General features: G+C 39.4%; 1 protein-coding gene across 2 annotated transcripts in view; it reads right to left on the reverse strand.

The window, feature by feature from the left end:
- The window catches only part of slc22a13b (solute carrier family 22 member 13b), a 58,728-nt gene that overhangs the window by 15,158 nt on the left and 16,123 nt on the right, over positions 1–27,447 (reverse strand). For both annotated transcript variants that reach the window (XM_065006855.1, XM_065006856.1), the window contains exons 2-6: positions 13,280–13,383; positions 11,830–11,984; positions 5,688–5,856; positions 5,144–5,264; positions 209–303 (exon numbers count right to left, since the gene is read on the reverse strand). In XM_065006855.1, coding sequence (XP_064862927.1) covers positions 209–303; positions 5,144–5,264; positions 5,688–5,856; positions 11,830–11,984; positions 13,280–13,383 — 644 coding nt within the window. The remainder of the gene's footprint in view (positions 1–208; positions 304–5,143; positions 5,265–5,687; positions 5,857–11,829; positions 11,985–13,279; positions 13,384–27,447) is intronic.

Raw genomic sequence — 27,447 nt, forward strand, 5'->3', positions numbered from 1 at the left:
TGAGGTACTGATCAGATATAGGAGAGAATGAGGTACTGACCAGATAGAGCAGAGAATGAGGTTCTGACCAGATAGAGCCGAGAATTAGGTACTGACCAGATAGAGGATAGAATGAGGTACTGATCAGATAGAGACGAGAATTAGGTACTGACCAGATATAGGAGAGAATGAGGAACTGACCAGATAAAGCAGAGAATGAGGTACTTACCAGATATAGCAGAGAATGAGAGCCCGTTTTCTCAAGTAGGGGATCCTGAAGAGGTCCAACATACTGCCCGTCTTGGTCGAGCCCTCCTCCTCCAGCTGCAGAGAAAGATCAAATCAAATTCAATTGTATTAGTCACCTGACAAATACAACAGGTAGACCTTACAGGGAAATGCTTTCTTACGAACCCCAAGCAGTTTAAGAAAAATACAGATAAGAATAACATAAAAGTAACAAGTAATTAAACAGTAAAAAATAATATATACAGGGGGGTGCCGGTATAGAGTCAATGTTTATTATTTATTATTTTTTCACCTTTATTTAACCAGGTAGGCCAGTTGAGAACAAGTTCTCATTTACAACTGTGACCTGGCAAAGATAAAGCAAAGCAGTGCAACACAAACAACAACAACAGAGTTACACATGGAATAAACAACAGTACAGTCAATAACACAATAGAAACATCTGTATACAGTGTGTGCAAATGAAGTACGGAGGTGAGGCAATAAATAGGCCAATAGTGGTGAAGTAATTACAATTTAGCAATTTACACTGGAGTGATGTATGTGCAGATGAGGATGTGCAAGTAGAAATACTGGTGTGAAAAAAGCAGAAAAACAAAAACAAATATGGAGATGAGGTAGTTGGTTGGATGGGCTATTTACAGATGGGCTGTGTACAGCTGCAGTGATCTGTGAGCTGCTCTGACAGCTGACGCTTAAAGTTAGTAAGGGAACACCCCCCTGAAATGTACAAAAATGAATGGGAAGTCATTGGCACTGTACAAACCATATACAGTACATGGTGTCCAATACCACTCAATTCGGCGTCGTTTCATTCAAAGTTGATTGCAAATGCCATATGGCAGATGCCAGGTGTAACACTGCAAATATCCAACAGGTGGCGAGTGCGCTCCACCATGATTTTTCATATTGCAAATGTAACACAAGTCAAGACCCAAAAGTAACATTTTGAAAAACTGAAAAAAATTCCCATTTTTTTTTTGGTCAATTACACACGTATAAGAACTGTATGAATATACTTTCGTCAAATTTTATTATCATTATTTTGCAATTTGCAAAAGTCAAAAGTCAAAGTCAAAAGTAACTTTTTTGGGGGGGCCAAACGCCATAAGAAATGTCGAAATGCAATATGAAACCTGCTGGATGTTAGTATGATAGTGATGATAACCTAGATGTCAGTATGATAGTGATGATAATAACCTGGATGTCAGTATGATAGTGGTGATAATAACCTGGATGTCAGTATGATAGTGGTGATAATAACCTGGATGTTAGTATGATAGTGATGATAATAACCTGGATGTCAGTATGATAGTGATGATAATAACCTGGATGTCAGTATGATAGTGATGATAATAACCTGGATGTCAGTATGATAGTGATGATAATAACCTGGATGTCAGTATGATAGTGATAATAACCTGGATGTCAGTATGATAGTGATGATAATAACCTGGATGTCAGTATGATAGTGGTGATAATAACCTAGATGTCAGTATGATAGTGGTGATAATAACCTGGATGTTAGTATGATAGTGATGATAATAACCTGGATGTCAGTATGATAGTGATGATAATAACCTGGATGTCAGTATGATAGTGATGATAATAACCTGGATGTCAGTATGATAGTGGTGATAATAACATGGATGTTAGTGTGATAGTGATGATAATAACCTGGATGTCAGTATGATAGTGATGATAATAACCTGGATGTCAGTATGATAGTGGTGATAATAACATGGATGTTAGTATGATAGTGATGATAATAACCTGGATGTCAGTATGATAGTGATGATAATAACCTGGATGTCAGTATGATAGTGATGATAACCTGGATGTCAGTATGATAGTGATGATAATAACCTGGATGTCAGTATGATAGTGGTGATAATAACCTGGATGTCAGTATGATAGTGATGATAATAACCTGGATGTTAGTATGATAGTGATGATAATAACCTGGATGTCAGTATGATAGTGATGATAATAACCTGGATGTCAGTATGATAGTGATGATAACCTGGATGTCAGTATGATAGTGATGATAATAACCTGGATGTCAGTATGATAGTGATGATAATAACCTGCTGGATGTTAGTATGATAGTGATGATAATAACCTGGATGTTAGTATGATAGTGATGATAATAACCTGCTGGATGTCAGTATGATAGTGATGATAATAACCTGGATGTCAGTATGATAGTGATGATAATAACCTGGATGTCAGTATGATAGTGATGATAATAACCTGGATGTCAGTATGATAGTGATGATAATAACCTGGATGTTAGTATGATAGTGATGATAATAACCTGGATGTCAGTATGATAGTGATGATAATAACCTGCTGGATGTCAGTATGATAGTGATGATAATAACCTGGATGTTAGTATGATAGTGATGATAATAACCTGGATGTCAGTATGATAGTGATGATAACCTGGATGTCAGTATGATAGTGATGATAATAACCTGGATGTCAGTATGATAGTGATGATAATAACCTGCTGGATGTTAGTATGATAGTGGTGATAATAACCTGGATGTCAGTATGATAGTGGTGATAATAACCTGCTGGATGTCAGTATGATAGTGATGATAATAACCTGGATGTCAGTATGATAGTGATGATAATAACCTGGATGTCAGTATGATAGTGATGATAACCTGGATGTCAGTATGATAGTGATGATAATAACCTGGATGTCAGTATGATAGTGGTGATAATAACCTGGATGTCAGTATGATAGTGATGATAATAACCTGCTGGATGTTAGTATGATAGTGATGATAATAACCTGGATGTTAGTATGATAGTGATGATAATAACCTGGATGTCAGTATGATAGTGATGATAATAACCTGGATGTCAGTATGATAGTGATGATAACCTGGATGTCAGTATGATAGTGATGATAATAACCTGGATGTCAGTATGATAGTGATGATAATAACCTGCTGGATGTTAGTATGATAGTGATGATAATAACCTGGATGTCAGTATGATAGTGATGATAATAACCTGGATGTCAGTATGATAGTGATGATAATAACCTGGATGTCAGTATGATAGTGATGATAATAACCTGGATGTCAGTATGATAGTGATGATAATAACCTGGATGTTAGTATGATAGTGATGATAACCTGGATGTCAGTATGATAGTGATGATAATAACCTGGATGTCAGTATGATAGTGATGATAATAACCTGGATGTTAGTATGATAGTGATGATAATAACCTGGATGTCAGTATGATAGTGGTGATAATAACCTGGATGTCAGTATGATAGTGATGATAATAACCTGGATGTCAGTATGATAGTGATGATAATGATGATAATAACCTGGATGTCAGTATGATAGTGATGATAATAACCTGGATGTCAGTATGATAGTGGATGATAATAACCTGGATGTAGTATGATAGTGATGATAATAACTGCTGGATGTTAGTATGATAGTGATGATAATAACCTGGATGTCAGTATGATAGTGGTGATAATAACCTGGATGTTAGTATGATAGTGGTGATAATAACCTGGATGTCAGTATGATAGTGATGATAATAACCTGGATGTTAGTATGATAGTGATGATAATAACCTGGATGTTAGTATGATAGTGATGATAATAACCTGGATGTCAGTATGATAGTGATGATAATAACCTGGATGTCAGTATGATAGTGATGATAACCTGGATGTCAGTATGATAGTGATGATAATAACCTGGATGTCAGTATGATAGTGATGATAATAACCTGGATGTCAGTATGATAGTGATGATAATAACCTGGATGTTAGTATGATAGTGATGATAATAACCTGGATGTCAGATGACAGTGATGATAATAACCTGATGTCAGTATGATAGTGATGATAATAACCTGGATGTCAGTATGATAGTGATGATAATAACCTGGATGTCAGTATGATAGTGATGATAATAACCTGGATGTCAGTATGACAGTGATGATAACCTGGATGTCAGTATGATAGTGATGATAATAACCTGGATGTCAGTATGATAGTGATGATAATAACCTGGATGTCAGTATGATAGTGATGATAATAACCTGGATGTCAGTATGATAGTGATGATAACCTGATGTCAGTATGATAGTGATGATAATAACTGCTGGATGTCAGTATGATAGTGATGATAAACCTGGATGTCAGTATGATAGTGATGATAATAACCTGGATGTCAGTATGATAGTGATGATAATAACCTGGATGTCAGTATGATAGTGGTGATAATAACCTGGATGTCAGTATGATAGTGATGATAATAACCTGCTGGATGTCAGTATGATAGTGGTGATAATAACCTGGATGTTAGTGTGATAGTGGTGATAATAACCTGGATGTTAGTATGATAGTGATGATAATAACCTGGATGTTAGTATGATAGTGGTGATAATAACCTGGATGTCAGTATGATAGTGATGATAATAACCTGGATGTTAGTATGATAGTGGTGATAATAACCTGCTGGATGTCAGTATGATAGTGATGATAACCTGGATGTCAGTATGATAGTGATGATAATAACCTGGATGTTAGTATGATAGTGATGATAATAACCTGGATGTTAGTATGATAGTGGTGATAATAACCTGGATGTCAGTATGATAGTGGTGATAATAACCTGCTGGATGTCAGTATGATAGTGGTGATAATAACCTGGATGTCAGTATGATAGTGATGATAATAACCTGGATGTCAGTATGATAGTGATGATAATAACCTGGATGTCAGTATGATAGTGATAATAACCTGGATGTCAGTATGATAGTGATGATAATAACCTGGATGTCAGTATGATAGTGATGATAATAACCTGGATGTCAGTATGATAGTGATGATAATAACCTGCTGGATGATAGCGATGACGGTGTAACTAACCTTGTCCAGCAGGGCTTCAGGGACCTCCCTTCTGTTGACTCTCGCTGCTCTGCGGACCTCCTGGCGAGCCTCCGCCTTTCGGCCCTGGGTCATCAGCCACCGAGCTGACTCTGGGAGGATCCTAACAAATTATCAGGTATGGTTGAGTCAAGGTCCAGAAAATACAGGGGTGAGTCTTTTTTTATTTTTTGAACCTTTATTTAACTAGGCAAGTCAGTTAAAGAACACATTCTTATTTTCAATGACGGCCTAGGAACAGTGGGTTAACTGCCTGTTCAGGGGCAGAACGACAGATTGTCAGCTCGGGGGTTTGAACTTGCAACCTGCCGGATACTAGTCCAACGCTCTAACCACTAGGCTACCCTGCCGCCCCAAAATAGATGGGTGGAGTAGGCTTCTCTAAAACCAGACTGACGGGTCAGAGGTTAGAGGTAAAAGGGTTGGAGGTTAGAGACGTACCAGTAGAATACCCCGAGGAACAGGACAGGGCTGCAGAGGACCAGCTGACAGACTGACAGGTTAGAGGTCAAGGGCCAGAACGTACCAGTAGAATACCCCGAGGAACAGGACAGGGCTGAAGAGAACCAGCTGTAGGATCCTCCAGTCTCTGACCCCGTAGGCAATCCCAGACATCAGCATCAGACCAATGGCATAGAAACAGTGGGAGAAGATGGTGAACAGAGCCCGCCTGTTGTTACCAGTCCACTCAGCACCTGGTTAGAGATCAGGGGTTAGAGGTCAGTGGTGAACAGAGCCATATGGGTTGGAGGGTTGGAGTGAGCGGTCGCATCTGCACTCGGTCCGCAGGTAGTATTACATTTCATTACATTTCATTATAGTACAACGGTTTGATTTGTCTAATCTTAGCAATTTCTTCTTAGCTAGCTACATAGCCGTCTTTGTATCATAGATAATTGCGTAATTATCGTATTTCGTCGTCCTAACGCAGTCTACACTGCCCTGCAGCTAGCCAGCTAGCTAACGTCCACCGTTAGCTAGTCCACCGTCTACCGATTAGCAGCACAACTATTACACTCAACTGAACGACTTGATTAGTGTAGTGTTAGCTAGCTACATAGTTGTCTTTGCTGTCTTCGTATCCAAGATAATTGTGTAGTTTAGAGTGTGTAGTTTTAGAGTGATTTATCTTAATTTACCGAGGTTAGCTAGCCAGCAAATTTGTCGTCCTTAACGTAGGAGACCCTGCTAGCTAGCCAACAGCTAGCCAACGTCTACCGAACAGAACTTCTGCACTCAACAATCCGGTCGCATTTCGCTTCGCTCCACAGGTAGTATCACATTTTTCATTTCATTTCATTACAGTACAACGGCTTGATTTGTTTGATCGTAGCTAGCTACATAGCTAGCTACATAGCCGTCTTTGTATCAAAGATAAATGTGTAGTCTAGAGCGATTTCCTAGGTTAGCTAGCCAGCTATTGTCGTTCTTTTAACGCAACGTAACGTAATCAACACTGCTAGCTAGCCAAGCTAGCCCTGAATAGCAGCACAGTAGAAACTATTACACTCAACGGAACGACTTGATTAGTGTAGTGTCAACAACGCAGCCAATGCCAGCTAGCCTACATAGTCAACAACGCAGCCTCTGCCAGCTAGCCTACTTCAGCAGTACTGTATCATTTTAATCATTTTAGTCAATAAGATTCTTGCTACGTAAGCTCAACTTTCTGAACATTCGAGACGTGTAGTCCACTTGTCATTCCAATCTCCTTTGCATTAGCGTAGCCTCTTGTGTAGCCTGTCAACTATGTGTCTGTCTATCCCTGTTCTCTCCTCTCTGCACAGACCATACAAATGCTCCACACCGCGTGGGCCGCGCCACCCTAATCTGGTGGTCCCAGCGCACGACCCACGTGGAGTTCCAGGTCTCCGGTAGCCTCTGGAACTGCCGATCTGCGGCCAACAAGGCAGAGTTCATCTCCGCCTATCCCTCCCTCCAGTCCCTCGACTTCTTGGCACTGACGGAAACATGGATCACCACAGACAACACTGCTACTCCTACTGCTCTCTCTTCGTCTGCCCACGTGTTCTCGCACACCCCGAGAGCTTCTGGTCAGCGGGGTGGTGGCACCGGGATCCTCATCTCTCCCAAGTGGTCATTCTCTCTTTCTCCCCTTACCCATCTGTCTATCGCCTCCTTTGAATTCCATGCTGTCACAGTTACCAGCCCTTTCAAGCTTAACATCCTTATCATTTATCGCCCTCCAGGTTCCCTCGGAGAGTTCATCAATGAGCTTGATGCCTTGATAAGCTCCTTTCCTGAGGACGGCTCACCTCTCACAGTTCTGGGCGACTTTAACCTCCCCACGTCTACCTTTGACTCATTCCTCTCTGCCTCCTTCTTTCCACTCCTCTCCTCTTTTGACCTCACCCTCTCACCTTCCCCCTACTCACAAGGCAGGCAATACGCTCGACCTCATCTTTACTAGATGCTGTTCTTCCACTAACCTCATTGCAACTCCCCTCCAAGTCTCCGACCACTACCTTGTATCCTTTTCCCTCTCGCTCTCATCCAACACTTCCCACACTGCCCCTACTTCGCTCTCTCTCATCCGCTACTCTCTCCTCTTCCATCCTATCATCTCTTCCCTCTGCTCAAACCTTCTCCAACCTATCTCCTGATTCTGCCTCCTCAACCCTCCTCTCCTCCCTTTCTGCATCCTTTGACTCTCTATGTCCCCTATCCGCCAGGCCGTCCTCCCCTCCCGCTCCGTGGCTCGGTCCTCACAGAACCTCCGGGCAGCCCGAAAACTCGCCTCCGGTGACATCCTTTCACTCCCTCCTCTCTACATTTTCCTCTTCTCTCTCTGCTGCTAAAGCCACTTTCTACCACTCTAAATTCCAAGCATCTGCCTCTAACCCTAGGAAGCTCTTTGCAACCTTCTCCTCCCTCCGGAATCCTCCTCCCCCTCCCCCCTCCTCCCTCTCTGCAGATGACTTCGTCCACCATTTTGAAAAGAAGGTCGACGACATCCGATCCTCGTTTGCTAAGTCAAACGACACCGCTGGTTCTGCTCACACTGCCCTACCCTGTGCTCTGACCTCTTTCTCCCTCTCTCTCCAGATGAAATCTCGCGTCTTGTGACGGCCGGCCGCCCAACAACCTGCCCGCTTGACCCTATCCCCTCCTCTCTTCTCCAGACCATTTCCGGAGACCTTCTCCCTTACCTCACCTCGCTCATCAACTCATCCCTGACCGCTGGCTACGTCCCTTCCGTCTTCAAGAGAGCGAGAGTTGCACCCCTTCTGAAAAAACCTACACTCGATCCCTCCGATATCAACAACTACAGACCAGTATCCCTTCTTTCTTTTCTCTCCAAAACTCTTGAACGTGCCGTCCTTGGCCAGCTCTCCCGCTATCTCTCTCAGAATGACCTTCTTGATCCAAATCAGTCAGGTTTCAAGACTAGTCATTCAACTGAGACTGCTCTTCTCTGATCACGGAGGCGCTCCGCACTGCTAAAGCTAACTCTCTCTCCTCTGCTCTCATCCTTCTAGACCTATCGGCTGCCTTCGATACTGTGAACCATCAGATCCTCCTCTCCACCCTCTCCGAGTTGGGCATCTCCGGCGCGGCCCACGCTTGATTGCGTCCTACCTGACAGGTTGCTCCTACCAGGTGGCGTGGCGAGAATCCGTCTCCACACCACGTGCTCTCACCACGGTGTCCCCCAGGGCTCTGTTCTAGGCCCTCTCCTATTCTCGCTATACACCAAGTCACTTGGCTCTGTCATAACCTCACATGGTCTCTCCTATCATTGCTATGCAGACGACACACAATTAATCTTCTCCTTTCCCCTTCTGATGACCAGGTGGCGAATCGCATCTCTGCATGTCTGGCAGACATATCAGTGTGGATGACGGATCACCACCTCAAGCTGAACCTCGGCAAGACGGAGCTGCTCTTCCTCCCGGGGAAGGACTGCCCGTTCCATGATCTCGCCATCACGGTTGACAACTCCATTGTGTCCTCCTCCCAGAGCGCTAAGAACCTTGGCGTGATCCTGGACAACACCCTGTCGTTCTCAACTAACATCAAGGCGGTGGCCCGTTCCTGTAGGTTCATGCTCTACAACATCCGCAGAGTACGACCCTGCCTCACACAGGAAGCGGCGCAGGTCCTAATCCAGGCACTTGTCATCTCCCGTCTGGATTACTGCAACTCGCTGTTGGCTGGGCTCCCTGCCTGTGCCATTAAACCCCTACAACTCATCCAGAACGCCGCAGCCCGTCTGGTGTTCAACCTTCCCAAGTTCTCTCACGTCACCCCGCTCCTCCGCTCCCTCCACTGGCTTCCAGTTGAAGCTCGCATCCGCTACAAGACCATGGTGCTTGCCTACGGAGCTGTGAGGGGAACGGCACCTCAGTACCTCCAGGCTCTGATCAGGCCCTACACCCAAACAAGGGCACTGCGTTCATCCACCTCTGGCCTGCTCGCCTCCCTACCACTGAGGAAGTACAGTTCCCGCTCAGCCCAGTCAAAACTGTTCGCTGCTCTGGCCCCCCCAATGGTGGAACAAACTCCCTCACGACGCCAGGACAGCGGAGTCAATCACCACCTTCCGGAGACACCTGAAACCCCACCTCTTTAAGGAATACCTAGGATAGGATAAAGTAATCCCTCTCACCCCCCCCCCCCTTAAAATATTTAGATGCACTACTGTTCCACTGGATGTCATAAGGTGAATGCACCAATTTGTAAGTCGCTCTGGATAAGAGCGTCTGCTAAATGACTTAAGTGTAAATGTAATGTAAATGTTACCGGTCTACTCAGCACCTGGTTAGAGATCAGGGGTTAGAGGTCAGTGGTGAACAGAGCCATCCTGTTGTTACCAGTCCACTCAGCACCTGGTTAGTTACCTGGAGGATGGAAACACCTACAGTACATGCCAGAGGTGTCAGACATCTAGTATGGTAGTGTGCAACATGAGTCCTAGAGGGCTGCTGGGGTGCAGGATTTTGTTCCAGCCCAGCACCAACACAGCTTATTTCTGGGAAGTAAACAACTAAACCTCGCATTTGAAACAAGAAATTTGAGAGCTTTAGTTTTCACTACGTGAAAAGGTAGCTACGTACAGTTGAAAGTTTACATACAATCAGGTTGGAGTCATTAAAACTAGTTTTTCAACCACTTCACAAATTTCTTATTAACAAACTATAGTTTTGGCAAGTCGGTAAGGACATCTACTTTGTTCATGACACAAGTAATTTGTCCAACAACTGTTTACAGACAGATTATTTCACTTATAATTCACTGTATCACAATTCCAGTGGGTCAGAAGTTTACATAAACTAAGTTTACTGTGCCTTTAAACAGCTTGGAAAATTCAAGAAAATGTCATTGGTTTAGGAGCTTCTGATAGGTTTATTGACATCATTTGAGTCAATTGGAGGTGTACCTGTGGATTTATTTAAAGGCCTACCTTCAGACTCAGTGCCTCTTCACTTGACGTCATGGGAAAATCAAAAGAAATCAGCCAAGACCTCAGAAGAAAAACTTGTAGACCTTCAAAAATGTCTGGTTCAACCTTGGGAGCAATTTCCAAATGCCTGAAGGTGGTACCACATTCATCTGTACAAACAATATTATGCACGTATAAACACCATGGGACCATGGAGCCGTCATACCGCTCAGGAAGTATACACGTTCTGTCTCCTAGAGATGAAGAGCGCAAATCAATCCCAGAACAACAGCAAAGGACCTTGTGAAGATGCTGGAGGAAACAGGTACAAAAGTATCTATATCCACAGTAAAACAAGTCCTATATCGACATAATCTGAAAGGCCGCTCAGCAAGAAGCCAGACTACGGTTTGCAACTGCACATGGGGACAAAGATTGTACTTTTTGGAGAAATGTCCTCTGGTCTGATGAAACAAAAATAGAACTGTTTGGCCATAATGACCATCGTTATGTTTGGAGGAAAAAGGAGGAGGTTTGCAAGCCGAAGAACACCATCCCAACTGTGAAGCATGGGGGTGGCAGCATCATGTTGTGGGAGTGCTTTGCTGCAGGAGGGCCTGGTGCACTTCACGAAATAGATGGCATCATGAGGAGAGACAATTATGTGGATATATTGAAGCAACATCTCAAGACATCAGTTAAAGCTTGGTCGTAAATGGGTCTTCCAAATGGACATTGACCCCAAGCATATTTCCAAAGTTGTGGCAAAATGGCTTTAGGACAAGAAAGTCAAGGTATTGGAGTGGCCATCACAAATCCCTGACCTCAGTCCTATAGAACATTTGTGGGCAGAACTGAAAAAGCGTGTGCAAGCAAGGAGGACTATAAACCTGACTAAGTTACACCAGCTCTGTCAGGAGGAATGGGACAAAATTGTGGGAAGCTTGTGGAAGGCTACCCAAAACGTTTGATCCAAGTCAAACAATTTAAAGGCAATGCTACCAAATAATAATTGAGTGTATGTAAACTTCTGACCCACTGGGAATGTGATGAAATAAATACATCTGAAATAAATCATTCTCTCTAATATTATTCTGACATTTCACAGTCTTAAAATAAAGTGGTGATCCTAACTGACCTAAGACAGGTAATTATTACTAGGATTAAATGTCAGGAATTGTGAACAACTGAGTTTAAATGTATTTGGCTAAGGTGTAGGTAAACTTCTGACTTCATCTGTTGTAGAACATCGCAGTGTACCCACCTAAGACATACGTGTTTATAGCGACGCCTGAGATGGTGGTGCCGACCATGAATCTGAAGGCTATGTAAACATAGATGTTGGGAGAGAAGGCTGCTCCCACGCTGAACAACAGCTGGACGAGCAAAGAGAGGAGGACCACAAAACGCCTACCATACCTGAGGAGACAGGACAGGAAAAAAGAGGGGAGAAGTGAGGAGGAGAGGAGAGGAGAGGAGAGGAGAGGAGAGGAGAGGAGAGGAGAGGAGAGGAGAGGAGAGGAGAGGAGAGGAGAGGAGAGGAGAGGATCATTAACTACCTGTGGAGGAGAGGATAAAGGAAAGGAGGTGAGAGGAGAGGAGACAGGAAAGGAGGGGAGACAGGAAAGGAAGGGAGAGGAGACAGGAAAGGAAGGGAGACAGCCTCATTAACTACCTGTGGAGGAGAGGAGACAGGAGAGGAGAGACAGGAGAGGAGAGGAGACAGGAGGGAGACAGGAGAGGAGAGACAGGAGAGGAGAGGAGACAGGAAAGGAGGGGAGACAGCCTCATTAACTACCTGTGGAGGAGAGAAGACAGCATGGTGGGCACTGGGTCCTCTTAAACCTGTAACCTCCAATACAACCCAGTGGGCTCGGATAACTGAAATATCTTCTAATAACCTCCAATAAGCCCCAGTGGGCTCGGATAACTGAAATGTCTTCTAATAACCTCCAATATGCCCCAGTGGGCTCGGATAACTGAAATATCTGTGATAACTTCTAATAACCTAGAACTAGAATACCTTCTACAATTACAACTTGTGTTTGAATTTCTGAGAGACAATCTGAGAGACACACTGAGGGCATTGTTCTAAAGTTGCCTTAGTTACAACAACAATAAAACAGACTAGTGGAGTGATGTCTTTGGCATAACATATTGGCACTTGATTAGGAATATTCATTAACAGACAACTGAATAGAACCCATGTGTCATGTTTAAGAGCCATGAAAACAGACATTAGTCAGAGAAACGCCTAAAGGGTGAGCAGATGTTTCAGAACTCTGACAAGATGAGTCAGTGTTTCCCCAGGGGTGAGCAGATGTTTCAGAACTCTGACAAGATGAGTCAGTGTTTCCCCAGGGGTGAGCAGATGTTTCAGAACTCTGACAAGATGAGTCAGTGTTTCCCCAGGGGTGAACAGATGTTTCAGAACTCTGACAAGATGAGTCAGTGTTTCCCCAGGGGTGAACAGATGTTTCAGAACTCTGACAAGATGAGTCAGTGTTTCCCCAGGGGTGAACAGATGTGTCGGAGCTCTGATAGGATCATTTTAAATGAATAGTCATTGGCTCAATGGAAGTCTATGGGAACAGCTAGCTTGTCATTACGTTAACTCTAGTAGCAATGCACCCCCCCCCCACCACCACACACCCTGCTACCTTTGCCACCACCGCTGAAAAAAATCCCAAGGGAAACACTGGATGGGTCCATACCTGTCTGCCATTGGCCCAAACACCAGAGCACCGATCAGGAGCCCTGCCATGAAGATGGACTGGGACGCCTCGTTCAGACCACTGTTGGCACACACCAAGTTGAACTGAAGAGGATGGGAGGAAGAAGGAGGAGGAGAAGAAAGTAGAGGAGTCAGGGAGAACCATAATTGCATAATAAGGACACTGCAAAAACAGCAGAAAATAGGTTGGTTGGCGAAATACATTGGAGACATATTTATTATTTGATAAATAATATGTTCCCCAATGGTGGAACAAACTCTGTTCTGACGCCAGGACATCTGTTCTGTTCAATCTGTTCTGTTCCTTAGAGACACCTGAAACCCCACCTCTTTAAGGAATACCTAGGTTCTTAGGATAAATAATCCTGTTCTGTTCTTAGAAAGACCTAGAGACATATTTAAAGTGGCTGTTCCACTTGAGACATATAAGGACATATCTGTTCTGTTCTTAGAGTAACATATCTGGATAAGAGCGTCTGCTAAATGACTTAAATGTAATGTAAATGTAATGTTCTGTTCTTAGAGACATATCTGTTCTGTTCTTAGAGACATATCTGTTCTGTTCCTAGAGACATATATGTTCTGTTCATATCTGTTCTGTTCTTAGAGACATATCTGTTCTGTTCAGACATATCTGTTCTGTTCTTAGAGACATATGTTCTGTTCTTAGAGACATATCTGTTCTGTTCTTAGAGACATATCTGTTCTGTTCTTAGAGACATATCTGTTCTGTTCTTAGAGACATATCTGTTCTGTTCTTAGAGACATATCTGTTCTGTTCTTAGAGACATATCTGTTCTGTTCTTAGAGACATATCTGTTCTGTTCTTAGAGACATATCTGTTCTGTTCTTAGAGACATATCTGTTCTGTTCTGTTCTTAGAGACATATCTGTTCTGTTCTTAGAGACATATCTGTTCTGTTCTTAGAGACATATCTGTTCTGTTCTTAGAGACATATCTGTTCTGTTCTTAGAGACATATCTGTTCTGTTCTTAGAGACATATCTGTTCTGTTCTTAGAGACATATCTGTTCTGTTCTTAGAGACATATCTGTTCTGTTCTGTTCTTAGAGACATATCTGTTCTGTTCTTAGAGACATATCTGTTCTGTTCTTAGAGACATATCTGTTCTGTTCTTAGAGACATATCTGTTCTGTTCTTAGAGACATATCTGTTCTGTTCTTAGAGACATATCTGTTCTGTTCTTAGAGACATATCTGTTCTGTTCTTAGAGACATATCTGTTCTGTTCTTAGAGACATATCTGTTCTGTTCTTAGAGACATATCTGTTCTGTTCTTAGAGACATATCTGTTCTGTTCTTAGAGACATATCTGTTCTGTTCTTAGAGACATATCTGTTCTGTTCTTAGAGACATATCTGTTCTGTTCTTAGAGACATATCTGTTCTGTTCTTAGAGACATATCTGTTCTGTTCTTAGAGACATATCTGTTCTGTTCTTAGAGACATATCTGTTCTGTTCTTAGAGACATATCTGTTCTGTTCTTAGAGACATATCTGTTCTGTTCTTAGAGACATATCTGTTCTGTTCTTAGAGACATATCTGTTCTGTTCTTAGAGACATATCTGTTCTGTTCTTAGAGACATATCTGTTCTGTTCTTAGAGACATATCTGTTCTGTTCTTAGAGACATATCTGTTCTGTTCTTAGAGACATATCTGTTCTGTTCTTAGAGACATATCTGTTCTGTTCTTAGAGACATATCTGTTCTGTTCTTAGAGACATATCTGTTCTGTTCTTAGAGACATATCCTGTTCTGTTCTTAGAGACATATCTGTTCTGTTCTTAGAGACATATCTGTTCTGTTCTTAGAGACATATCTGTTCTGTTCTTAGAGACATATCTGTTCTGTTCTTAGAGACATATGTTCTTAGAGACATATCTGTTCTGTTCTTAGAGACATATCTGTTCTGTTCTTAGAGACATATCTGTTCTGTTCTTAGAGACATATCTGTTCTGTTCTTAGAGACATATCTGTTCTGTTCTTAGAGACATATCTGTTCTGTTCTTAGAGACATATCTGTTCTGTTCTTAGAGACATATCTGTTCTGTTCTTAGAGACATATCTGTTCTGTTCTTAGAGACATATCTGTTCTGTTCTTAGAGACATATCTGTTCTGTTCTTAGAGACATATCTGTTCTGTTCTTAGAGACATATCTGTTCTGTTCTTAGAGACATATGTTCTTAGAGACATATCTGTTCTGTTCTTAGAGACATATCTGTTCTGTTCTTAGAGACATATCTGTTCTGTTCTTAGAGACTGTTCTGGAGACATATCTGTTCTGTTCTTAGAGACATATCTGTTCTGTTCTTAGAGACATATCTGTTCTGTTCTTAGAGACATATCTGTTCTGTTCTTAGAGACATATCTGTTCTGTTCTTAGAGACATATCTGTTCTGTTCTTAGAGACATATCTGTTCTGTTCTTAGAGACATATCTGTTCTGTTCTTAGAGACATATCTGTTCTGTTCTTGGAGACATATCTGTTCTGTTCTTAGAGACATATCTGTTCTGTTCTTAGAGACATATCTGTTCTGTTCTTAGAGACATATCTGTTCTGTTCTTAGAGACATATCTGTTCTGTTCCTGGAGACATCTGTTCTGTTCTTAGAGACATATCTGTTCTGTTCTTAGAGACATATCTGTTCTGTTCTTAGAGACATATCTGTTCTGTTCTTAGACATATCTGTTCTGTTCTTAGAGACATATGTTCTGTTCTTCTGTTCTTAGAGACATATCTGTTCTGTTCTTAGAGACATATCTGTTCTGTATCTGTTCTGTTCTTAGAGACATATCTGTTCTGTTCTTAGAGACATATCTGTTCTGTTCTTAGAGACATATCTGTTCTGTTCTTAGAGACATATCTGTTCTGTTCTTAGAGACATATCTGTTCTGTTCTTGGAGACATATCTGTTCTGTTCTTAGACATATCTGTTCTGTTCTTAGAGACATATCTGTTCTGTTCTTAGAGACATATCTGTTCTGTTCCTGGAGACATCTGTTCTGTTCTTGTTCTTAGAGACATATCTGTTCTGTTCTTAGAGACATCTGTTCTGTTCTGTTCTTAGAGACATATCTGTTCTGTTCTTAGAGACATATCTGTTCTGTTCTTAGAGACATATCTGTTCTGTTCTTAGAGACATATCTGTTCTGTTCTTAGAGACATATCTGTTCTGTTCTTAGAGACATATCTGTTCTTGTTCTGTTCTGCTCTTAGAGACATATATGTTCTGTTCTTAGAGACATATCTGTTCTGTTCTTAGAGACATATCTGTTCTGTTCTTAGAGACATATCTGTTCTGTTCTTAGAGACATATCTGTTCTGTTCTTAGAGACATATCTGTTCTGTTCTTAGAGACATATCTGTTCTGTTCTTAGAGACATATCTGTTCTGTTCTTGGAGACATATCTGTTCTGTTCTTAGAGACATATCTGTTCTGTTCTTAGAGACATATCTGTTCTGTTCTTAGAGACATAGTTTTTTGAGACATATCTGTTCTGTTCTTCTGTTCTGAGACATATCTGTTCTGTTCTTAGAGACATATCTGTTCTGTTCTTAGAGACATATCTGTTCTGTTCTTAGAGACATATCTGTTCTGTTCTTAGAGACATATATGTTCTGTTCTTAGAGACATATCTGTTCTTGTTCTTAGAGACATATCTGTTCTGTTCTTAGAGACATATCTGTTCTGTTCTTGGAGACATATCTGTTCTGTTCTTAGAGACATATCTGTTCTGTTCTTAGAGACATATCTGTTCTGTTCTTAGAGACATATCTGTTCTGTTCTTAGAGACATATCTGTTCTGTTCCTGGAGACATCTGTTCTGTTCTTAGAGACATATCTGTTCTGTTCTTAGAGACATATCTGTTCTGTTCTTAGAGACATATCTGTTCTGTTCTTAGAGACATATCTGTTCTGTTCTTAGAGACATATCTGTTCTGTTCTTGGAGACATATCCGTTCTGTTCTTAGAGACATATATGTTCTGTTCTTAGAGACATATATGTTCTGTTCTTAGAGACATATCTGTTCTGTTCTTAGAGACATATATGTTCTGTTCTTAGAGACATATCTGTTCTGTTCCTGGAGACATATCTGTTCTGTTCTTAGAGACATATCTGTTCTGTTCTTAGAGACATATCTGTTCTGTTCCTGGAGACATATCTGTTCTGTTCTTAGAGACATATCTGTTCTGTTCTTAGAGACATATCTGTTCTGTTCTTAGAGACATATCTGTTCTGTTCTTAGAGACATATCTGTTCTGTTCTTAGAGATATCTGTTCTGTTCTTAGAGACATATCTGTTCTTGTTCTTAGAGACATATCTGTTCTGTTCTTTAGAGACATATCTGTTCTGTTCCTGGAGACATCTGTTCTGTTCTTAGAGACATATCTGTTCTGTTCTTAGAGACATATCTGTTCTGTTCTTAGAGACATATCTGTTCTGTTCTTAGAGACATATCTGTTCTGTTTTGGAGACATATCTGTTCTGTTCTTAGAGACATATCCGTTCTGTTCTTAGAGACATATCTGTTCTGTTCTTAGAGACATATCTGTTCTTTGTATCTTAGAGACATATCTATGTTCTGTTCTTAGAGACATATCTGTTCTGTTCTTAGAGACATATCTGTTCTGTTCTTAGAGACATATACTAGAGATATCTGTTCTGTTCTTAGAGACATATCTGTTCTGTTCTTAGAGACATATCCTGTTTCTGTTCTTAGAGACATATCTGTTTCTGTTCTTGGAGACATATATGTTCTGTTCTTAGAGACATATCTGTTCTGTTCTTAGAGACATATCTGTTCTGTTCTTAGAGACATATCTGTTCTGTTCTTGGAGACATATCTGTTCTGTTCTTTAGAGACATATCTGTTCTGTTCTTAGAGACATATCTGTTCTGTTCTTAGAAACATATCTGTTCTGTTCCTGGAGACATATGTTCTGTTCTTTAGAGACATATCTGTTCTGTTCTTAGAGACATATCTGTTCTGTTCTTTAGAGACATATCTGTTCTGTATCTTGTTCTTGAGACATATCTGTTCTGTTCTTAGAGACATATCTGTTCTGTTCTTTTAGAGACATATCTGTTCTGTTCTTAGAGACATATATGTTCTGTTCTTAGAGACATATCTGTTCTGTTCTTGGAGACATATCTGTTCTGTTCTTAGAGACATCTGTTCTGTTCTTAGGAGACATATCTGTTCTGTTCTTAGAGACATATCTGTTCTGTTCTTAGAGACATATCTGTTCTGTTCTTAGAGACATATCTGTTCTGTTCTTAGAGACATATCCGTTCTGTTCTTAGAGACATATCTGTTCTGTTCTTCTTATGTTCTGTTCTTAGAACATATCTGTTCTGTTCTTAGAGACATATCTGTTCTGTTCTTAGAGACATATCTGTTCTGTTTCTTAGAGACATATGTTCTGTTCTTAGAGACATATATGTTCTGTTCTTAGAGACGTATCTGTTCTGTTCTTAGAGACATATCTGTTCTGTTCTTAGAGACATATCTGTTCTGTTCTTGGAGACATATCTGTTCTGTTCTTGGAGACATATCTGTTCTTAGAGACATATCTGTTCTGTTCTTAGAGACATCTGCTCTGTTCTTAGAGACATATCTGTTCTGTTCTGATCTTGGAGACATCTGTTCTGTTCTTTGAGACATATCTGTTCTGTTCTTATACATATCTGTTCTGTTCTTAGACATATATGTTCTGTTCTTAGAGACATATCTGTTCTGTTCTTAGAGACATATCTGTTCTGTTCTTAGAGACATATCTGTTCTGTTCTTGGAGACATATCTGTTCTGTTCTTAGAGACATATCTGTTCTGTTCTTGGAGACATATCTGTTCTGTTCTTGCAGACATATCTGTTCTGTTCTTAGAGACATATCTGTTCTGTTTCTTAGAGACATATATGTTCTGTTCTTAAAGACATATCTGTTCTGTTCTTAGAGACATATCTATTTCTGTTCCTGGAGACATCTGTTCTGTTCTTAGAGACATATCTGTTCTGTTCTTGTGAGACATATCTGTTCTGTTCTTAGAGACATATCTGTTCTTGTTCTTAGAGACATATCTGTTCTGTTCTTTATCTGAGACATATCTGTTCTGTTCTTGGAGACATATCTGTTCTGTTCTTGAGACATATCTGTTCTGTTCTTGAGACATATCTGTTTCTGTTCCTGGAGACATATATGTTCTGTTCTTAGAGACATATCCGTTCTGTTCTTAGAGACATATCGTTTCTGTTCTTAGAGACATATCTGTTCTGTTCTTAGAGACATATCTGTTCTGTTCCTGGAGACTATATCTGTTCTGTTCTTAGAGACTATCTGTTCTGTTCTAGAGACATATCTGTTCTGTTCTTAGAGACATATCTGCTCTGTTCTTAGAGACATATCTGTTTCTGTTCCTGGAGACATCTGTTCTGTTCTTAGAGACATATCTGTTCTGATCTTAGAGACATATATGTTCTGTTCTTAGAGACATATCTGTTCTGTTCTTAGAGACATATCTGTTCTGTTCTTAGAGACATATCTGTTCTGTTCTTAGAGACATATCTGTTCTGTTCTAGAGACATATCTGTTCTGTTTTAGAGACATATCTGTTCTGTTCTTAGAGACATATCTGTTCTGTTCTTAGAGACATATCTGTTCTGTTCTTAGAGACATATCTGTTCTGTTCTTAGAGACATATATGTTCTGTTCTTTGGACATATCTGTTCTGTTCTTAGAGACATATCTGTTCTGTTCTTAGAGACATATCTGTTCTGTTCTTAGAGACATATCTGTTCTGTTCTTAGAGGACATATCTGTTCTGTCTCCTGGAGACATCTGTTCTGTTCTTGGAGACATATCTGTTCTGTTCTTAGAGACATATCTGTTCTGTTCTTAGAGACATATCTGTTCTGTTCTTAGAGACATATCTGTTCTGTTCTTAGAGACATATCTGTTCTTTGGAGTTCCTGGAGACATATCTGTTCTGTTCTTAGAGACATATATGTTCTTGTTCTTAGAGACATATCTGTTCTGTTCTTAGAGTACATATCTGTTCTGTTCTTAGAGACATATCTGTTCTGTTCTTAGGAACATATCTGTTCATATATGTTCTTAGAGACATATCTGTTCTGTTCTTGAGACATATCTGTTCTGTTCTTAGAGACATTCGTTCTGTCTTTTTATATCTGTTCTGTTCTTAGAGACATATCTGTTCTGTTCTTAGAGACATATCTGTTCTGTTCTTAGAGACTTATGTTCTGTTCTTAGACATATCTGTTCTGTTCTTTGAGATATCTGTTCTGTTCTTAGAGACATATCTGTTCTGTTCTTAGAGACATATCTGTTCTGTTCTTAGAGACATATCTGTTCTTGTTCTTAGAGACATATCTGTTCTGTTCTTAGAGACATATCTGTTCTGTTCTTAGAGACATATCTGTTCTGTTCTTAGAGACATATATGTTCTGTTCATATCTGTTCTGTTCTTAGAGACATATCTGTTCTGTTCTTGAGACATATCTGTTCTTGTTCTTAGAGACATATCTGTTCTGTTCTTAGAGACATATCTGTTCTCTGTTCTTAGAGACATATCTGTTCTGTTCTTAGAGACATATCTGTTCTGTTCTTAGAGACATCTGTTCTGTTCTTATCTGTTCTGTTCTTAGAGACATATCTGTTCTGTTCTTAGAGACATATATGTTCTGTTCTTAGAGACATATCTGTTCTGTTCTTAGAGACATATCTGTTCTGTTCTTAGAGACATATCTGTTCTGTTCTTGGAGACATATCTGTTCTGTTCTTAGAGACATATCTGTTCTGTTCTTAGAGACATATCTGTTCTGTTCTTAGAGACATATCTGTTCTGTTCTTAGAGACATATCTGTTCTGTTCTTAGAGACATATCTGTTCTGTTCTTAGAGACATATCTGTTCTGTTCTTAGAGACATATCTGTTCTGTTCATATCTGTTCTGTTCTTAGAGACATATCTGTTCTGTTCTTAGAGACATATCTGTTCTGTTCTTAGAGACATATCTGTTCTGTTCTTAGAGACATATCTGTTCTGTTCCTAGAGACATATCTGTTCTGTTCTTAGAGACATATCTGTTCTGTTCTTAGAGACATATCTGTTCTGTTCTTAGAGACATATCTGTTCTGTTCTTAGAGACATATCTGTTCTGTTCTTAGAGACATATCTGTTCTGTTCTTAGAGACATATCTGTTCTGTTCTTAGAGACATATCTGTTCTGTTCTTAGAGACATATCTGTTCTGTTCTTAGAGACATATCTGTTCTGTTCTTAGAGACATATCTGTTCTGTTCTTAGAGACATATCTGTTCTGTTCTTAGAGACATATCTGTTCTGTTCTTAGAGACATATCTGTTCTGTTCTTAGAGACATATCTGTTCTGTTCTTAGAGACATATCTGTTCTGTTCTTAGAGACATATCTGTTCTGTTCTTAGAGACATATCTGTTCTGTTCTTGGAGACATATCTGTTCTGTTCTTAGAGACATATCTGTTCTGTTCTTAGAGACATATCTGTTCTGTTCTTAGAGACATATCTGTTCTGTTCCTAGAGACATATCTGTTCTGTTCTTAGAGACATATCTGTTCTGTTCTTAGAGACATATCTGTTCTGTTCTTAGAGACATATCTGTTCTGTTCTTAGAGACATATCTGTTCTGTTCTTAGACATACATCCTGTTCTGTTCTGTTCTTAGAGACATATCTGTTCTGTTCTTAGAGACATATCTGTTCTGTTCTTAGAGACATATCTGTTCTGTTCTTAGAGACATATCTGTTCTGTTCTTAGAGACATATCTGTTCTGTTCCTGGAGACATATCTGTTCTGTTCTTAGAGACATATCTGTTCTGTTCTTAGAGACATATCTGTTCTGTTCTTAGAGACATATCTGTTCTGTTCTTAGAGACATATCTGTTCTGTTCTTAGAGACATATCTGTTCTGTTTCTTAGAGACTGTTCTTAGAGACATATCTGTTCTGTTCTTAGAGACATATCTGTTCTGTTCCTGGAGACATATCTGTTCTGTTCTTAGAGACATATCTGTTCTGTTCTTAGAGACATATCTGTTCTGTTCTTAGAGACATATCTGTTCTGTTCTTAGAGACATATCTGTTCTGTTCTTAGAGACATATCTGTTCTGTTCTTAGAGACATATCTGTTCTGTTCTTAGAGACATATCTGTTCTGTTCTTAGAGACATATGTTCTGTTCTGTTCTGTTCTGTTCTTAGAGACATATCTGTTCTGTTCCTTAGAGACATATCTGTTCTGTTCTTAGAGACATATATGTTCTGTTCTTAGAGACATATCTGTTCTGTTCTTAGAGACATATCTGTTCTGTTCTTAGAGACATATCTGTTCTGTTCTTAGAGACATATCTGTTCTGTTCTTTAGAGACATATCTGTTCTGTTCTTAGAGACATATCTGTTCTGTTCTTAGAGACATATCTGTTCTGTTCTTAGAGACATATCTGTTCTGTTCTTAGAGACATAGACATATCTGTTCTGTTCCTGGAGACATATCTGTTCTGTTCTTAGAGACATATCTGTTCTGTTCTTAGAGACATATCTGTTCTGTTCTTAGAGACATATCTGTTCTGTTCTTAGAGACATATCTGTTCTGTTCCTGGAGACATATCTGTTCTGTTCTTAGAGACATTATCTGTTCTGTTCTTAGAGACATATCTGTTCTGTTCTTAGAGACATATCTGTTCTGTTCTTAGAGACATATCTGTTCTGTTCTTAGAGACATATCTGTTCTGTTCTTAGAGACATATCTGTTCTGTTCTTAGAGACATATCTGTTCTGTTCTTAGAGACATATCTGTTCTGTTCTTAGAGACATATCTGTTCTGTTCTTAGAGACATATCTGTTCTGTTCTTAGAGACATATCTGTTCTGTTCTTAGAGACATATCTATTTCTGTTCTTAGAGACATATCTGTTCTGTTCTTGGAGACATATCTGTTCTGTTCTTCTTAGAGACATATCTGTTCTGTTCTTAGAGACATCTATCTGTTCTGTTCTTAGAGACATATCTGTTCTGTTCTTAGAGACATATCTGTTCTGTTCTTAGAGACATATCTGTTCTGTTCCTGGAGACATATCTGTTCTGTTCTTAGAGACATATCTGTTCTGTTCTTAGAGACATATCTGTTCTGTTCTTAGAGACATATCTGTTCTGTTCTCTGTTCTGTTCCTGGAGACATATCTGTTCTGTTCTTAGAGACATATCTGTTCTGTTCTTAGAGACATATCTGTTCTGTTCTTAGAGACATATCTGTTCTGTTCTTAGAGACATATCTGTTCTGTTCTTAGAGACATATCTGTTCTGTTCTTAGAGACATATCTGTTCTGTTCTTAGAGACATATCTGTTCTGTTCTTAGAGACATATCTGTTCTGTTCTTAGAGACATATCTGTTCTGTTCTTAGAGACATATCTGTTCTGTTCTTAGAGACATATCTGTTCTGTTCTTAGAGACATATCTGTTCTGTTCTTAGAGACATATCTGTTCTGTTCTTAGAGACATATCTGTTCTGTTCTTAGAGACATATCTGTTCTGTTCTTAGAGACATATCTGTTCTGTTCCTGGAGACATATCTGTTCTGTTCTTAGAGACATATCTGTTCTGTTCTTAGAGACATATCTGTTCTGTTCTTAGAGACATATCTGTTCTGTTCTTAGAGACATATCTGTTCTGTTCCTGGAGACATATCTGTTCTGTTCTTAGAGACATATCTGTTCTGTTCTTAGAGACATATCTGTTCTGTTCTTAGAGACATATATGTTCTGTTCTTAGAGACATATCTGTTCTGTTCTTAGAGACATATCTGTTCTGTTCTTAGAGACATATCTGTTCTGTTCTTAGAGATCTGACATATCTGTTCTGTTCTTGAGACATATCTGTTCTGTTCTTAGACATATCTGTTCTGTTCTTAGAGACATATCTGTTCTGTTCTTAGAGACATATCTGTTCTGTTCTTAGAGACATATCTGTTCTGTTCTTGGAGACATATCTGTTCTGTTCTTAGAGACATATCTGTTCTTGTTCTTAGAGACATATCTGTTCTGTTCTTAGAGACATATCTGTTCTGTTCTTAGAGACATATATCTGTTCTGTTCTTAGAGACATATCTGTTCTGTTCTTAGAGACATATCTGTTCTGTTCTTAGAGACATATCTGTTCTGTTCTTAGAGACATATCTGTTCTGTTCTTAGAGACATATCTGTTCTGTTCTTAGAGACATATCTGTTCTGTTCTTAGAGACATATCTGTTCTGTTCTTAGAGACATATCTGTTCTGTTCTTAGAGACATATCTGTTCTGTTCTTAGAGACATATCTGTTCTGTTCTTAGAGACATATCTGTTCTGTTCTTAGAGACATATCTGTTCTGTTCTTAGAGACATATCTGTTCTGTTCTTAGAGACATATCTGTTCTGTTCTTAGAGACATATCTGTTCTGTTCTTAGAGACATATCTGTTCTGTTCTTAGAGACATATCTGTTCTGTTCTTAGGGAACAATATCTGTTCTGTTCTTAGAGACATATCTGTTCTGTTCTTAGAGACATATCTGTTCTGTTCTTAGAGACATATCTGTTCTGTTCTTAGAGACATATCTGTTCTGTTCTTAGAGACATATCTGTTCTGTTCTTAGAGACATATATGTTCTGTTCTTAGAGACATATCTGTTCTGTTCTTAGAGACATATCTGTTCTGTTCTTAGAGACATATCTGTTCTGTTCTTAGAGACATATCTGTTCTGTTCTTAGAGACATGTTCTGTTCTCCTAGAGACATATCTGTTCTGTTCTTAGAGACATATCTGTTCTGTTCTTAGAGACATATCTGTTCTGTTCTTCTTAGAGACATATATGTTCTGTTCTTAGAGACATATCTGTTCTGTTCTTAGAGACATATCTGTTCTGTTCTTAGAGACATATCTGTTCTGTTCTTGGAGACATATCTGTTCTGTTCTTAGAGACATATCTGTTCTGTTCTTAGAGACATATCTGTTCTGTTCTTAGAGACATATCTGTTCTGTTCTTAGAGACATATCTGTTCTGTTCTTAGAGACATATCTGTTCTGTTCTTAGAGACATATCTGTTCTGTTCCTAGAGACATATCTGTTCTGTTCATATCTGTTCTGTTCTTAGAGACATATCTGTTCTGTTCTTAGAGACATATCTGTTCTGTTCTTAGAGACATATCTGTTCTGTTCTTAGAGACATATCTGTTCTGTTCATATCTGTTCTGTTCTTAGAGACATATCTGTTCTGTTCTTAGAGACATATCTGTTCTGTTCCTGGAGACATATCTGTTCTGTTCCTAGAGACATATCTGTTCTGTTCATATCTGTTCTGTTCTTAGAGACATATCTGTTCTGTTCTTAGAGACATATCTGTTCTGTTCCTAGAGACATATCTGTTCTGTTCTTAGAGACATATCTGTTCTGTTCTTAGAGACATATCTGTTCTGTTCTTAGAGACATATCTGTTCTGTTCTTAGAGACATATCTGTTCTGTTCTTAGAGACATATCTGTTCTGTTCTTAGAGACATATCTGTTCTGTTCTTAGAGACATATCTGTTCTGTTCTTAGAGACATATCTGTTCTGTTCTTTCTGTTCTTAGAGACATATCTGTTCTGTTCTTAGAGACATATCTGTTCTGTTCTTAGAGACATATCTGTTCTGTTCTTAGAGACATATCTGTTCTGTTCTTAGAGACATATCTGTTCTGTTCTTAGAGACATATCTGTTCTGTTCTTAGAGACATATCTGTTCTGTTCTTAGAGACATATCTGTTCTGTTCTTAGAGACATATCTGTTCTGTTCTTAGAGACATATCTGTTCTGTTCTTAGAGACATATCTGTTCTGTTCTTAGAGACATATCTGTTCTGTTCTTAGAGACATACATATCTGTTCTGTTCTTAGAGACATATCTGTTCTGTTCCTGGAGACATATCTGTTCTGTTCTTAGAGACATATCTGTTCTGTTCTTAGAGACATATCTGTTCTGTTCTTGGAGACATATCTGTTCTGTTCTTAGAGACATATCTGTTCTGTTCTTAGAGACATATCTGTTCTGTTCTTAGAGACATATCTGTTCTGTTCTTAGAGACATATCTGTTCTGTTCTTAGAGACATATCTGTTCTGTTCTTAGAGACATATCTGTTCTGTTCTTAGAGACATATCTGTTCTGTTCTTAGAGACATATCCGTTCTGTTCTTAGAGACATATCTGTTCTGTTCTTAGAGACATATCTGTTCTGTTCTTAGAGACATATCCGTTCTGTTCTTAGAGACATATCCGTTCTGTTCTTAGAGACATATCTGTTCTGTTCTTAGAGACATATCTGTTCTGTTCTTAGAGACATATCCGTTCTGTTCTTAGAGACATATCTGTTCTGTTCTTAGAGACATATGTTCTGTTCTTGGAGACATATATGTTCTGTTCTTAGAGACATATCTGTTCTGTTCTTAGAGACATATCTGTTCTGTTCTTAGAGACATATCTGTTCTGTTCTTAGAGACATATCTGTTCTGTTCTTAGAGACATATCTGTTCTGTTCATATCTGTTCTGTTCTTAGAGACATATCTGTTCTGTTCTTAGAGACATATCTGTTCTGTTCTTAGAGACATATCTGTTCTGTTCTTAGAGACATATCTGTTCTGTTCTTAGAGACATATCTGTTCTGTTCTTAGAGACATATCTGTTCTGTTCTTAGAGACATATCTGTTCTGTTCTTAGAGACATATCTGTTCTGTTCTTAGAGACATATCTGTTCTGTTCTTAGAGACATATCTGTTCTGTTCTTAGAGACATATCTGTTCTGTTCTTAGAGACATATCTGTTCTGTTCTTAGAGACATATCTGTTCTGTTCTTAGAGACATATCTGTTCTGTTCTAGAGACATATCTGTTCTGTTCTTAGAGACATATCTGTTCTGTTCTTAGAGACATATCTGTTCTGTTCTTAGAGACATATCTGTTCTGTTCTTAGAGTTCTGTTCTGTTCTTAGAGACATATCTGTTCTGTTCTTAGAGACATATCTGTTCTGTTCTTAGAGACATATCTGTTCTGTTCTTAGAGACATATC

This window comes from Oncorhynchus nerka, linkage group LG22 (assembly GCF_034236695.1).
Source record: "Oncorhynchus nerka isolate Pitt River linkage group LG22, Oner_Uvic_2.0, whole genome shotgun sequence".
Taxonomy (NCBI): Eukaryota; Metazoa; Chordata; class Actinopteri; order Salmoniformes; family Salmonidae; genus Oncorhynchus; species Oncorhynchus nerka.